The 17,080-nt window shown below is 32.8% G+C and overlaps 1 protein-coding gene across 1 annotated transcript; it reads left to right on the forward strand.

Annotated features, from left to right (window-relative positions):
- Positions 1 to 14,877: 14,877 nt before the first annotated feature.
- LOC136416748 (histone-lysine N-methyltransferase SETMAR-like) lies at positions 14,878 to 15,918 on the forward strand. The gene has a single exon (XM_066402082.1). The coding sequence runs from the start codon at positions 14,878 to 14,880 to the stop codon at positions 15,916 to 15,918; it is 1,041 nt and encodes a 346-aa protein (XP_066258179.1).
- Positions 15,919 to 17,080: the final 1,162 nt, after the last annotated feature.

A 17,080-nucleotide genomic window follows, 5' to 3' on the forward strand; every position in this document is an offset into this window, starting at 1 on the left:
TGTTTCAAAGTATGTAAAGCAGTTTTCACCCGATGGTCATCCTCCAGCATCGAACAGACAGGTACTCGAAGAACGGTTTTTATTAGTGCCAAATCATTGAAATAAGACTGTTGGTCCATGTTTCTTTTTTGAGGAATTCGGTAGTCACTGACTTTGTGTTGCACAGCAAGAGACTTGGACACGGAATGGCAAAATAGGAAAATATTATTTGACCGAAACCGAAAAGTTTTGCCCCACCAAAATTTTACCTGCAGACTTATAAATCTGGGGTTGGAGGCAGACACCCTATTAGTCACCAGATTGTCATTGAGTCTATATATATCTAATAAAGGTCTTTGAGATCGCCGCATTTGAAAGTAATTTCAAAAAATAAAATAAAGTTCTGTCATCCTTTTGAGAAGTAAACAACCGAATTAAATATTTATAAAACTTGAAAGAGCAATCTGTAAAGATGTTGCACTGCAGAATATTTTAGAACTGTAGTTTAAACTATACCTACATAGTTTATAAAAAATTCTTCGTTCTACCGGATCTTTGAGAAACAAATTGTTATTTTAGGCTTAAAAGTTCATTCAGAAATTATGGATTCTGTTATCCTTACGCAAGACCTGCTCAAGAGTAGAATAATGACTCTCATCACGAAGTGTCGTTTTTAAGTATAAAAAAGTCTCTATCAAAAGATTTATGTATGTGCTATTTCAAACCCTTAATTCAAATTCGGTGACAATTTACTAATTTAAAGAGGTTGTATAGAAGCATCTTTAAAGGCCAAATACCCAATGATATAGTAGGTGCCAATGTTTCCTATTGGAAGAAAATGTGTTGTTTGTATTAAATTTACCAGGAGAAGTCGCTATTGGCAGGTATTAATGCTCATTCCAATATTTCTAGAACACTATCCAATGTTCTATGTGAAAAATTAGTATTTTATAATAGAAGTGTATAAGACCATTAAACAACGCGCGACATATTGCGAAATACAACGTGTAGCAACAACGCCTTAAAACTTTCATTACGTTCAAAACTCACAAAGTCAAAACTGTGAAAGAAAACAAGCACAGAAAAAACGTCATAAAAATTTCTTGCAAATGTGAGAACTTTTAAATTGGTGAAACATTTAGATTCTTAAAAAAGAGCATTAAATAATATCGAAATTTCATTAATAATAGAGAATTTTATAGGTCAAATATATGTCAACATTCCTTTGATAATAGTCACAGAATTAAATGTAATGAATAGAAAATACATGAATCAAAGACAATTTTATACGTGCTGCATCGTGCTATAATAGTTGATTGTAATCTGAAATATTTTCAAGATATAATATAAATTTATATGAACATATCAAGTTTTTGTAATAATAATACATTCATTTGAGCTATTCATTTTGAAAAGATTGCAAAGAAACGCAAACAATTAGTTAGAGATTTTTCATCATTTAAGCCATAATGGCATGATAAATGACATTTTTCAGCAGCTGGTATCTCGGGCGCTTTGGAACCCAATTGCCTTTAATATGGTAAAATTGCTATAGAATATGGTCCTCTGTAAAAGACTAATAGTTTCGTTTATAGTAGTTTTATTGTAGATAAGTGGCTCAGCCAAAATTTATCAAGTGGAAACGTCACTTTTGAGAATATAATTGACTGCTGAGCATGAAAGAAATATAACAGCATATGTCCCTTTCATGCCCTTTATCGTTTAGTTCTGACATATTTTCTTAAAAATGTTCGAATCTTGAATATGTGTGGAATATGAGGAAATAGGGAAAAGGGGATGAACGTTTTTTTTTTAAGGAAAAGAGCTTAAAAAATAGTGAATATTCCATTTTTGCAGAGTTTATGTAAAACATACAGTAGAGTGCATAAAACGTCTATTGTAAGGCGAAAATAATAAGAAAAATTTGAAGTATTCTTAGCACTATACATATTTCTCTAACAAAAAAGGAGTCAAGAAGTACAGGTATACAGGGTGTCCCATCACTTAAGGTAAGGTCACTACTCAACATACTTAATTTTCACATCAAATCAAGTAAAAACCTCTATAAAGTATTACCTTAAAGTACACTTTCTTGATAATAAAGAGGTTTAAATTGTTATCATACAGATATTTACAATTTCAAATCTACGAATTGAATTTGAAATTCTCGCTGGAATATGAAAATTACTTCATTTAAATACCAAATAGTAAATTAAAATCGGTTTCTCTTGTTATACCGATTTTAATTAAGAAGTTTAACTTTTTATTTCACAATGTAACACGGTTTTTTATAAATAAATCTTTATTAACAGTTTTTACTCTATTCAATCTGAAGATTTCTATTAGGTAAGGACTTTGAGTTGTGAGACACCGTGTGTGGTGCACGTAATTTAGTTCAGGTGCTAATTGTTAGTACCTGTTTTACGTTATTAATAATTAGTTCATTATAGGTGTATTATAATCTGGTTGTTGTCATAGGTAGGTCTGGCAAACCACCAATTATTATTATTTTTTAGAGTATTTTGTGAATAGTTACTTTTTGTCAAATTAGTTTATTTAAGTAGTTGTCAAGATTAAAATAAAAGAGTTCCTTACAACATTCGCGATCATCAACATCTTTTAACCACACAAGGACACCGTGTATAGTTTTAAAACATGAACTTTAAGTTAAAACTCAGTTACAAATAAGTGTTTATTCCATTAACTAAACTTGCCAAAAATTGTTTCAAATTAAATATTTGTTCCATGGGAGGTATATAGCTGAAATTTAGTTGAAAGTTAACGCGTTGTAGATTTGTTCGTAACGAATCATATGAAAATTAAAAATTAATTTTTCTTTTTGATTCTCTTATACACTATATTCCTGGTCTACTTAGAATCCACTGATTAACTGAGAAAAAAATACATTTTTATCTTGCATCGCTAAAATAAGAGAGGGAAGTGAATTGTTTATGGTCAATGTATCAAAGTCCTGGCAACTTTACGGACAAGATATTTTTTAAAGAAATTACGCAGTCAGAGCCGATGTTTGGCTAAATCGTTTCCACATAAATTATCTTTTTCATAAAGTTAAAGAGATGTTGTTGTGTTGGTCTTTAGTGGTAACATAATAGGTGGCTTTACACACTAACGGAATAGTTTAATTTGAATCAATTTCTGGAAAATGCCCTTCTGCATTCCATGAGAAGAAGCCAGAGGTGTAAGAATGAAGATAAACGGAATATCCACATATTCTGGAATTGATTTCTTAATTTTAATTAAGAACTCCAATTATAGGAAAGAAAAGTAAAAGAAAAGTGCTATTTTTCGTTTGAGTAAGAATAACAAAAAACTTCAGAGACCTGGAAAATTGAACATTTCTCTCTTAATTAGATGAAGAAAGTACCATTTCTGTTTCTATTTTCGTAAGGAACCTTGCATTGTCTGTCTCTTCTTATCTTATCTAGGGTATGTTCGTATATGCATAGTATGAATACAGGATGTATTAGAGATATATTACTTATGCAAATTATATCAAAAAATTTAAAAATCCTGATGGAAAATTCAAGGGTCATATAAGTAATACCACATACATTTCCGGTTGTAAAATTAGCCCGTTTCCTTTTCTATTTTGAATTTTTTGTTTTTATTTCACTTTCTAAAATCTCACCCATTTTTTGCGGACGTACTGCAATACCTACTCTTTTATGGTATCTTTTTCGAAGGATTTTATGGCTTCACTTTTTAACTTTAGTGTATCTAAAAAGCCCAAAATTATAAAATATCTGCAATAATGCAATTTTCAAAGATGTTAGTCTGTAACTCTTTACTAGAAGGTCAAAATACCTGCAATTTGTATTGTACTAATGTAGAAAGGGTTTAGAGTTTTTGTCGGCGTCATAAAGTTATTGCATTTTGCAAGGGAATGCCGTAAAATCTGGTAAATTTGCGAAGATTACAGAGACATCAAGTGAAAGTTTTTTTTTTAGGTTGACTTTAAATTGAACCGTAAAAACTATTCACTTAAATACAGATCTTTTTTTAATTTTTGAGATTGTAGCAATGGGTTTTAGTAGTTTTTCTTTTATTTAATTTTTGCGAACATCTCACACACCAAAGAGTTGTTGTTGCGATGAAATTAAACACTATTCTATGCTAAAATTAATTGAAAATAACATTCACCCCTTATTATCTCAGTTACTTTTAACTAAAAGTAGTGTGCAATTTTACTGCAACAACAATCCTTACTGGTGTGTGAAGGATAGTTCTAAAAAAGGGAATAATCCGCCTGAGAAGTGTACAGGGTTTTTTTGAATAGATAGTAAAAATTTTAGTGTGTCAATCCTGAGCCAAATTTAAGATGAAAAGTTTATATAAAGAGATGTCCAAAAATGCTTCGTCTTAGATCTACAGGGTGTTAAAAACACTTTTTTTTTCTTTTTTTTAAATTACTTGTTTATTTTTTTATCGAAACTTGCTACAAATTTGTACATATCATAGGCCGAGTGTTTTCTATAAACAAAAAGTTTAGATAATACGCAATTATTTCCTGCAGATGCAATTATTAACATCAATATTAATCAACTAAGCTTAAACAAGAACTTAACTTTATTTAATATGATAATATTTTAATTTTGTAGCAGGTGCTGAAAATGACCCTCACTAATATGAAAAAAAAAATCTATACTTACTAACGTATGAAAAATATAATTTACTATATAAAAAAATATATCATTTATCACATATAATGTGATAAATGAGAGCTCAAGACCCATCAATCCGGATCACCCCGTATGTGAAATTAAAGTCTGAAAATTTCCGTTTGTAAGAAACACTCTGCGTATGATATGTATAAATTTTCAACAAGTTTCAATAAAAAATAAACAAGTAATTAAAAAAAACGAAAAAAAGTATTTTTTAACATCCTGTAGATCGAAGACGAAGCATTTTTGGACATCTCTTTATATGAACGTTTCATCTTAAATTTGGCTCAGGATTCACCCATTAAAATGTTTATCATCTATTCAGAAACACTTTGTAAAATATAATTATGTTTCTGATTCGGAGGATGTTGAAGGTCATTGAACTTTCGAAAAGAGTCAATAATATGATTGTGTAAATTCAATTAATGACGTAAATTTTAAAAAAATTATTAAAACCTTCCTCTAAGACATAATTTTTTGAATTGAAAAGAAGCTGTTTTGTTTAAAGTTCTTTACTATACAAGCAGTTTCATCTAAGCCGAATTGTTTTGTATGTTTTCTAATACGAGATAGAAGAAAAAATTAAATGCAGAAATTGTAGAGAATAGTTCGAAGCATATATTCAAAGTGTAGTAAAATATGCAGAATAGTTCTAAAAGTATAGTTTCATTTATTTATAAATGGGACATCCCGTAAATTTTTGTCTCGTTGCATATCTAGTACTATAGAGCATTGTAAACAACTTTTATGAAGCATGTTTAAAATTATACTTATCATTTTGATATAATTAGACAAAATAAGCTTATACTTTTCTATCGTAGTTTAAATGATTTATCAGAAAGCACTATAATTACTAATATAGGATGTTATTTATGTACGTGGCCAACCTTCCAGGGATGATTTTTTGAGTGATTCTAAGACAAAAAGTTTATATAAATATAGGTGCTGTAATGCTTCGTTCTCAAGATACAGGGTGTCAAACTTTACTTTTAAAATCGCTTTTTTGTAAAAAGCTTAATAATCATTTAGTCGATTTTGTTGAAATTTGGCATTTACTTACTATTAAATGATTTTTTACTAAAAACACGCGCACCATTAAGTGTAGTTTTAATAAAACGATTTTCTTGTTTGATTTTTCTTCTATATTATTCCTGTGTATGCCACTAGCAAAGAAGACAAACAATTTTCAGCTTAAAAAATTCCTTTGTACTACATTAAAAACTGTCGTCAAGCTTCAATGTCATATTAGTTTGCGTCTTCTTGTTATTTAAAAGTTTTTTTTTAATATGTAATAATTTAAAAAGAAGTTAGACACCTTGTACCTTGAAAACGAAGCATTACCGAACCTATATTTATATAAACTTTTCGTCTTCTAATCACTCAAAGAATCACCCCTTGAAGTTTGACCACGTACTTAAATAACTTCCTGTATACATTTCATTTAAGTTTTTTAAAACACCTTGTATATTTTATTATTTTTTAAGCATCTCCCGCACTATGCTTAACAGTTTCGACTTTAATTCATCACTAGGATCTCGATTACGTTTTTAAAATCGAACTAACGCCTTTCGGTTTTGAAATGTTTAAAAAATTACTTTGGGAAAGTTCCGCTCCAGACGAGAAAAGTCAACTGATGAATGCTCCGATAGTGGCTCTGACATTATAGAGGTGAATAACTATTTTCTCAAAATTCATACATTAACAAATGATCTATCGAATTTCAATCCCGCGGCTGCATTTCTCGTAAATCATATCAGATAGTACTTTATATGAGCGCATAACGCCCGCATGGGAGGATTGTGGGAGGCTACTGTTAAGTCGACCAAATTTCATCTTCACTGTGTTCTTGATGAATCATCACTAACCAATGAAGACATTTTCACACCTTACTGGTAAAAATCGAAGTTTATCTTAATTTACATTGGCTAATGCCAATCTTCAAGGACATAAGTGACTCTTCACTATTAACTCCGGCACACTTCCTTATTGGTGACTCATTGGTAAGTTTACCTTAAGGCGACGTTAAAAACATTGATATGTCGCGTTTATTCCATTACAGCAACTTCAACAGCATTTTTGGAATAGCTGATCCAGGCGTTATTATACCAAACTATAAACTTTTTATAAATGAAATGACTTTTTCACACTGAATTTTTTGGACATTTTGATTGTCTATTTTTGTGCCATTTTCTATCGTGCAGCAGAATGCAATTTTCTTAAATTCATTATCTATTTGGAAGTCCCTAAAATCTTTTAAAATATCCGGAATTTTAAGAGATTCCAAGGCTCTTGACAGACGATAGAGTCCTGGAACAGATGCAAAAAAAGTTTATTATGCATTCAAATCGGAAGAGATGCTGAAAAAAAATTAAGAGAAAAATTCTGAACAATTTAAAATCATAAAACAGGATTCGAGCAAAAGTAAATCTAAAATGTAAACGAAAAAGAAACTTGGAAAATGGAGAAAGAAACTGAAACATTGACAAATGTTCAAGCAAAGTTTCATCAAGTATCAGCTTAGAAAAAAAGGCCGGAACAAAGTAGATACTACAGGATTAAAACAAGCAAATTTTAAAATAAAATGAATTAAAAGACTAATGATTGACTCCCAAAATCAAAGGACGAAGCATACCTATATATTGCAATTAGAAATAGCTTTAAAATATAAAAAAGTGCTTACATAATAATAGATACATTTTTCGAAGCATAATGGATACTTGTATGTACGTATTGCAAAAAGTTAATTATATTATATATTATATATGATATATGCAGAGGAGGGAGGGGGTAAACTTAAAGCCAGACCGTATGCAACCATAAATCATAAAGATCAAATTGTTTCTCCTCGATTTGGCAAGAAGATGGACATTATTGACAATTAATGCATAAATAAAAACTTCAGTTCGTCAGGATCCGTTCTGCACAATAAATAGTAATTGTTATTGCTGGTTCTTGAGGTGAAGCCTGCCATAAATTAAAGACGAAGATATATTTTTATACCTTTAGCCTTCAACACCTCGAACCAATAGGCGGCATCAGTAAATCTACCATAACGAAGGACAGCCCCAAAAATTAGTTCTCCCTGTCCTATGTCAATCTAACCGCTTCCTGGTCTTCAGTCTGCCACGCAAACAGGAGTGCGTCAGTTTTTGTGCAGAAAATTCCATCATGGGATTTGAAGATAGAAAAGTGAGAAAACCCCTTATGGAAAAGAAAAGGAGGGCCAGAATTAATAGCAGTCTAGAGACTTTGAAGAAAATTCTGCTTCTTAACGACCCGTATGTCACCAATAAGATAGTCCCGAAAGTGTCCAAGCTGGAAAAGGCTGATATCTTGGAGTTAACAGTGAATTTCCTGAGACGGATGTTGTCCATGAACCGTCGGACTTATCTTCCTCAATTTCCGCAAATTATGTCACCTTTTCGAATATCGAGTAATTTCATGAAGCGTTCACGAGACCGACAGCACTTGCATCTAGGAGGACCGAGTCCTGAAGACAGTTATGGAATGTGTCAATCATATAACAATTCGATACCTATGGTCAGTTCACCAAGTAATCACCAATATGCAATTCTTTCGCCGCCACCTTCATCAGACGGGGATCTAGAAACTCTTTCTAGAAATAGTGAACATGAAGAAGAAAATCGTGTAGATGTTAGCTTAAATGGTGAAGACGAAAATGTTTGGAGGCCTTGGCAGAGTGTGAGTTAAAGATTTTTGTGTGTGAAGTGGTGACGCAACCTAGGTTCGATTAAATTTTTGTTGTGCATATTAAACAATTAAGGCAGGTACTTAATATGTTAATGTGTGTTTGTTTAGGCTTATACCTTCATTTTGTTTCATAGGTTTAGTTATAAGAAATAGATTTATTCGGTATGATTACATTAAAAAAAACCATTGCTGTAACAATGGCCATGATATATACAGTATTATGTAGTATTAAACTGGATTTTAAGTTTAAATAATTTGTTTTAAACGCGATTTTGCATGTTATTTATAAATAGACATATTTACTTTTTAATTATTTATAATATTTATTTTCTGATTGGATCTAGCACATAGGTTTGGTCTACAGATTTATTACTTGTTAAATCTGTTCAAGCATATTCGTTAAAGCTACTTAATAAATTCCTCTATATTTGCCATCTTGTGTATATATTATTGTATTGAAGAGCAATATTTCATTTTGAAAAATTCAACTAAAACATGACATCGCGTCAAAATTGGTGAATATTTAAATCAATGATTAACATCAACAATGTCGCACTTTTGGGCTCATACTCAAATTTTGCGATAACAAGGAGGCGCTCACCTTATACGACGGTTTGTTATCTTATGCCCTACTACCAGTTTTTCAGCAGCAAGTTTCTTAGCTTTTAATCCCATGATTTTCAGTTCCTAAGTATACAATATCCGGTTATTTCGAGCTCATGGGGAAAATAGAAAAAAAAAAAAATTTTATGAACTCAAATTATCTGTCACCATTTTGTAACATCTTCATCTACAAATTTCTTCTTTTGTAAATTTCGACTTTAAATCCAAATTTAATTCTTAATTACTCATTCAGTAAATTCATTTGATACACTTCTGTGATAACTCTGAAGATGTTGACATTGAAGTTTGATAAAATTACGAAAGGAGTCTACAACTTGTTATCACTTTTTGTAATGAATCAAGAAAATTCAAGATTTTTTTGTATTGTAAATTTATCGATGGTGTTTACAATTGTTTCCCACTTTTAATGGGCAAATTTGAAATATTACATTACCTGTAGATACCGATAGCCTGCGATTATTTAGGGAATTTTCAAACTTACGAATCTCATATAAAAAAAGCCCTTACGGCTGGGAATCTATATCACAGCTTATAGCCTCGTTTATGTATGCCAAATTGCGCTCCGAATTCTCGCATTCATGTCCTAAGTTTCGTCGATTTCCTTTTACTTGGGCCAGGCCCTAGGCCAGTCTACCTGCAGGGGGCAATAATCACATTTAAGGCTTAAAGAGCACAGACAAAAACATGTCACAGACATCAAAAGTGGCGTTATCTTTTGGATTTTAAAGTATAATTGCTTTATGACTTTATTACACCCTTTATGGCTATTGTCCCTTACTTAAAGTATAGATAACCTCGAGTCTCCCTATTTAAGTTAGCAGACACTCAAAAAAATGCTATATGAAAGTGTCAAATAGAGGGACAGCTGATACTTGATGTTACCTGAACTAACCTGAACTAACCCTAACCAAAAATATTCCTTTAGAATATCCGCATTTTCAAATTATTTTTAATAACCTTCAATTGCGAGCAAATTATGGTAATGGTAAAAGTCAAATAAATTCAAAACGATAATTTCGAAAACCCTGAAAGTTTTGCGAAATTTCATAAATTTCAAATCATGTGTTTGTAAATCCAAACCAAAATGGTCGATATAAGAAGTACGAAAAGTTGAGTTATTTTTTAAAGTTTTTTCCTTTTTGTGGAAGCATGGTTCACCACATGATCTTTCAAGAAAAATTTCAAGCAGTAAGCATATTCACACAAGAATTTTTTCACTGTCGAATAATTGAAGGATTGATCAAATATCTTACTAGTTCTTCAAAATTGTTCTAGTTATAAGTTAAATTCTTTTTGGAAGATTTCTCTCATGGGGCAATGAATTCCTCGTGATATTGTGATTCAAGTATTAGAAATATGAGTTGTGATGTAAAATATAAACCAAACTTTAGTAACAAGATATTTCTATTAAGTCTGTATGTGAACGTCACAGCAATTTCAAGAAAAGCCATATTTATGGTCCCAAAAGCGCACCGACACTCCCAAGTAACCTCCAAAAAAAGCTGCAAATAAGTCTATAGAAACTTGGTAAACCCTATAAGCCCAATACTTTTACACCCCAGGTCCCAAACCTTTTTTAGTTCTTTTTTGAACGGTTATTGGGATCCATAAATTGTTAATGGAGACAATAAAAATCCTTTCTTCAGTTAAAAAATCCTTTGCGGTCCGTACCCAACGGATTATTACCACTAATTTAAGGGTAAAAAGTTTTAGTGAAAAAAAATGTTAACTTAGATTTAAGGAGGTCTAGAATTGCAAAAATTTAGTCCTTGAAGGTACCGTTAGGAGGTTTTATTAGTGTTTACCGTTAATGGGAAATGGTATTAGGAAATTGTAGCTTTTTCGTGGAATTTTACTCGTTTTTAAAAATCTTTTTTTATAAATTAGATTCATATGAATATTTCTCACAAACACGTAAACGTTTTTTTGTCTTCGAAATCCTTAGCAACATTACAATAAATTGGTTCCACCTTAATATTAAATTACTCGTCGGTACTTTTGGCTCTAAATATTTCAACCCTGGAAAATAATTCGGAACCCTATTTTATTGCACCCAATTTGTACTCTTTACGCAACGTTGAGGAACAAATGAAGAAAGGAATGTTGACGCAATGAGGGGGCGAACTAAGATCTTCATTGTAAAGAAAGAAGGCACAAGGCCATGTAACCAAGATTTGAAGGGTTTTAACGGCGATTAGAAGGGATTTTTAAAAAGGGGTTGTAAATTTCACAGTGTGACACTAGTTTTGCATATTGCGTGTATCTGGAGCAGAATTTTTATGGTCTACCATTCACATTGCGAAAGGGAGTTTTGTTGTAGGTTTTTATGGGGGTATGAAGTCGATAGCCGAAACAAATTCGGCCAAAAAGGATTTATTTACTTGAAAGTTTTTGGCAAGTTTAAATAAATTACACAAAAGTAATTCTAATTGCGCACATACAGTACCGACCAAAAGTGGAGAAACTTTGATTAATTGGCTATAATTTTGTACAGTGTAGTAGCATTCAAAGAAAACATATGTATGTATGATCTGTAAAATAATGATTCAAAAGAAGTTTAAAAAATAACCTTTATTATAAGCAAACAACACTACAATAGATCCTAATGCGGACAAAAATGAGGAAACATTTATGAAAATCAAAATTACCAATACATTCTTTAATTATTTTGTTGCGAAACCTTTGTTTTTAATTACTGCTTAGCATATTTTTTGTATCGATTTCACTAGTTTTTTAATAACGTTTGCTTCCAATGTTTCTTCCTAAGCTTATAATAAGGCATTAAATAATTCTTCTTTATTTTAAAATTTTTCCGTATTTTTATGTCTCACATCAGCTTCAAGTTGGTCCCACAATTTTCCAACGGATTTAAATCCGGGCTCTGAGCTGGCCATATTGTGATCATACTCCATGAATAGAAAAACATGTCTAATCAAAGAAATTCCCTCCTCCCTATCTTATTGTGGGTATAGTATACTTAGAGTTGAATTGTCCACTGGCAGCATGCCTTATCTAGTTAATGCCATCCTATCCAAATGTAATAGTGTGCTTGCTTTCAATCGACCAGAGTACATTTTTCTACTGATCGTATGTCCAGGTAGAATATTCTAAGGCAAATTCAAGTGTAGTCTTCCTATTTTTTCAAGAAATAAATGTTTTTTTGGCATATCTCCTGGCGTTTAGTTTTGCTTGGCACAGGCGTACTCTAATTGATCTAACAGAAATTGAAATTGATGGGTTTTCTTTTTTTATATCGTCAGTAGTTAAAAATGGATTTTTAACGAGCATCTTGTAAATAATTTATCTATGACTAAAGTAGTTTTTCTGGGCCTTCCAGGCTTAGGAAAACTAACAATAATCTCTTGACTTTGTATCATTTGTTTACAAACAACGCTTTTATGCAAATTTACTTGCTTAGCGATATTAACTTGTCTCACTCCCGAACAATACTTATCAATTATAATTTGTTTAATTTGATCAGATAAATTCTTACCACGCGGTATTTTCTTCACCCTCTTAAACACCTCACCAAAATTTGAAATTATTTAAGTGAGAAAAACTAAAAAAATATTATAAATGAGAAAAAGTTTCTTTATTTTTGACCTCTTAAATTTACAAAAAATGTTTTGCTTTTTTTTCTAATGCCCTTAGAATTTTGTCTATACGCTATCTGAAGAATATCTAATATATAATATTCTTCTAAAAAAAAAGAAGCGTATAATGTATGGATATAGAACTTTGAATAGAATTTAAAAGTCTCTCCATTTATTATTAGGTGTACAACTTTGCTTCCGCCGTTTTTTTTCCGAATTTCGCGATTTTATTGTAAAAAACTAATTATACCTTTAGGATCCAAAGTATTGTCCATCGCTGGCCACTACTTTCTCCCATCTTTCGGGCAGCATACGAATCCCGTGTTGAAAAAATTGGACATCTTTTGAAGCGATCCACGATTCTATCCAATTTCTTATTTCTTCATAAGACCGGAAGTGTTGGTCAGCTAGCCCATGTGCCATGGATCGAAACAAGTGATAATCAGAAGGAGCTAGGTCAGGAGAATATGGCGGGTGGGGTAGGACTTCCCATTTCAATGTTTCCAAGTATTTCTTGACCACTTGCGCAACATGGGGTCGAGCATTATCGTGCTGCAAAATCACTTTATCATGTCTCTCGTTGTATTGCAGCCGTTTCTTTTTCAATGCTCGGCTCAAACGCATTAATTGGGTTCGATAAAGAGCACCTGTGATTGTTTCAGTTGGTTGTAACAGCTCATAATATATTACGCCGAGTTGATCCCACCAAATACAGAGCATGATTTTGGAACCATGAATAGACGGTTTGGCCGTCGACGTGGAAGCATGGCCGGGATATCCCCAAGTCTTTTTGCGTTTGGGATTATCGTAATGAACCCATTTCTCGTCCCCAGTCACAATACGATGCAGAAATCCCTTCCGTCTTTGCCTTGCAAGCAACTGTTCACAAGCGAACAGACGCCTGTCAATATCTCTTGGTTTCAACTCGTACGGCACCCAATATCCTTGCTTCTGAATCATTCCCATGTCTTTGAGGCGTTTTGAGATTGTTTGTTGAGTCACTCCCAATGATTGTGCCAATTCTTGTTGACTTTGACACGAGTCTTCGTCAAGTAATGCTTCCAAGTTCGCATCTTGGAAAACCTTCTTTCTTCCACCGCTATGTTGGTCTTCGACGTGAAAATCACCGTTCTTGAAGCGCTGAAACCACTCACGACATGTCCTTTCACTAATAGTGGCTTCCCCATAAGTATCTGAGAGCATTCGATGAGCCTCAGCAGCAGATTTCTTCATATTGAAGCAGAAAAGTAAAACCTCCCGCAAATGACGAGAATTTGGCTCGTACACTGACATTTTCAATTGCGAATAACTTTATGATGAAGACACAAATAGACTAATATTTTTATGAGGTTATGTTAACAGGTGCCCAAGGCTCCTGCATGCCCACATGGGGTTATTTATTTCGATCATTACTTACCGCTACATACATCTATTCAAAAACGGCGGAAGCAAAGTTGTACACCTAATATAAATCCTACAACTTTTGTATTTAAAGGTTTTTTTTATAATAAAAATAATAGACGCTGTCTAAATATATAGGGGCCCTCTACAGTGTATTCATTTTATTTTAGTACTATTTTAATCGACTGTAAAATAATTATTTCTTGAGATAGAGATGTCATTCAAAAACGAGGTTAAATATTTTTTTCCAAAATTTTATGTCGTAATTTTAGATTTTTTCTATCGCTTTCGATTTTCAAGCTGTCGCATAACTTCATTTTTTTCAAATAGGACACATTAGTTCTCTGACTCAAGTCAGAACTGATGACAGCTTGAAAATCGAGCCCTAGAGGAAAAATTTTAAATTACGACAAAAACTTTGAAAAAAAAACATTTAACCTAATTTTTAAATGGCAAATCTACCTTAAGAAATAATGGTTTTATAGTCGATGAAAAGTATACCAAAATAAAATGAACATAGTGTACATAGCCGAGTAGTTTGATATTGTGCCCAGGAAATCGTTAACTCTAGATCCGTTATTAACTGTAAGTTATAAAATATGATTTTAAAGTCAGTAAAAACAAAGGCGTCCCTGAAGTAAGAACCAACTAACAAACCAAATACAAGACAAATATACGAGGTGTGTAAATTAAGTAATAAGACTGGCAACGTAGCGTTCGATCTGGCAGCACTTGGGAAGTGACTTGGAGGAGCGGCAGGTGAACATGTGATACGCCTTCAGTACGAGTTTGAACTCGCTAAAGTCATTTGGTGGTCCATAGCGATTTTGTTTGTGTACCTGTTTCTTCTACTGCGTTCTAAAAATGAGTGACATCAATTTCGAGCAATGGTGTGCTATCAGGTTTTGCTTCAGATTAGAGCACAGTGCAATGGAAACTTTTGCAAAACTTCAGAAGGCCTATGGAGACAATGTTTTGTCAAGGGCCCAGTTTTTCGGTGGTTTAAGGCATTTTCAGAAGGAAGAGGGACCATTGAAGATGAACCACAAAGCGGGAGGCCTTCATCTTCAAGAACCGATGAAAATGTCGACACAATCCGGGATCTTGTGCGTTCAGATCGACGGTTGACCGTCAGAATGATCGGACAAGAGTTGAATTTAACTCACACTACCGTTCATCAGATTTTAACCAATGAATTGGGGATGAGAAAAATCTGCTCAAAAATGGTCCCAAAAAACCTTTCGCAAAACCAAAAGGACATCAGGAAGGAAAGGTGCCTTGACCTTTTGGAATCTATTGAAAATGAACCAAATTTTGTGGAACGTGTCATTACTAGTGACGAGTCTTGGGTTTTTGAATACGACCCGGAAACCAAGCGCCAGAGCATGGAGTGGCACCGTTTAACCTCTCCAAGGTCCAAAAAAGAAAGAATGATCAAATCAAAGATCAAATGCATGCTGATTTGTTTTTTCGATGTCCAGGGAATCGTCCACAAAGAGTTTGTGCCTGAAGGCCAAACGGTCAATAAACACTTTTACCGAGAGGTTCTTGAAAGACTTCGAAAAAGGTTCATTCGTGTGAGACCAAACATCAAGAACAACTGGGCGTTGCATCATGATAATGCGCCTTGTCACACAGCAATTTCAATCAACGAGTTTTTGGCCCGTAAAAACATTCATGTGGCTCCTCAGCCTCCTTATTCGCCTGACTTGAGTCCTTGTGACTTTTTCCTCTCCCCGAAATTGAAAAATTACCTCAAGGGAACTCATTTTGGGACACTCCAAAATATTAAAACGGCTGTAACCGACCAGCTGAAGGCTATTCCAGTATCGGAGTTCCAGCACTGCTATGCGGATTGGAAGGACCGTCTCCAGCGCTGTGTGGCTTCCCAAGGAAGTTATTTTGAGGGAGACAATATTAAATTATAATTCTATTCGAATAAAAAAATTTTTAAAAATCAGTCTCATTACTTAATTTACACATCTTATATGTAAAATATTTGGGTATTATAAGGCCAACAATTTTTAGTGTACGCTTTCTGAGTGCTGCAGAAGTTTTCTACAATATGAAAATTTTACATTTATGTATTGTAAAAACAGAGGCGAACTAGATATATTTTTAAGTGACGAATTAAAAAAAGCATAAAAAAGAAATAATTTTGAAAAATTGTTGGATCCCAAAACGACATGATATGCAAATGGGTCAAACTTCATCCTTCATCTTACACATTCTTTCTGCGAAAATATTGCGATTTAATTGTATTCCTTTTACACAAAAGTTGACAGTGTTCTATATACAGGGTCAAACTCTTAAATGGTTAGTAGTGCGCCGCATAAAAGATTTATTGAAGGTAAAAGGATATCCCGAAATATGATCCTATAGATTCTAGTAATCACTTGATTAGCCCAATGGAGTAAATCTAAATGAATGTCCTCATGTCAAATTTTGAATGAAATATTTCAAAAATTGTCAGGGTTTTAAGCAAAATTAGAACAAAAATTTCAAACTTTGACTCTATGTGTATAAAAAAACTGTCAACCTTCGTATAACACAAATTTGGTTAAATCGTAATATTTATATAGACAGGACATGTAGATGAAGTTTGGCCCATTAAGGGACGACCACTTTATAATGAGCATTGTAAGGGTTCTATAAAATTTGAAAAACATGCATTTGAAGCTAATGAAAAGAGGGGCGAACAGAACACAATTGTCAAGTTGAAATCAGTAACAACAAAAAAATCAGAGTTGTACCCAAGGGAATTAAAAAAGTCAAAACGTGAAGGAAGAAGCTACTTCTCAAAATTGTGAAAATTTATAGAGACTCTGAGAAACAAAGCAAGCTATAAATCGTCATGGCTATTAAAGCTCTAAAAAAATTCAAAAGAAAAATGTGCGACTGATGATGGTCATGAATGTTTATATCCCATAGTTATTCATTTCATTTAATTATGAACTACTTTAAAACACTCCTCCTTACTTCCGATGCTAAAAATATTACCAATAGAAAGTTTACATTAACTTTATTGAGTACCCTAGAGAGGTCAAAGAAGAACCTCACTACATTCCTCTCCTCATCCATTTCTTTAGA

The sequence above is a fragment of the Euwallacea similis genome, chromosome 24 (assembly GCF_039881205.1).
Source record: "Euwallacea similis isolate ESF13 chromosome 24, ESF131.1, whole genome shotgun sequence".
NCBI classification, from domain to species: domain Eukaryota; kingdom Metazoa; phylum Arthropoda; class Insecta; order Coleoptera; family Curculionidae; genus Euwallacea; species Euwallacea similis.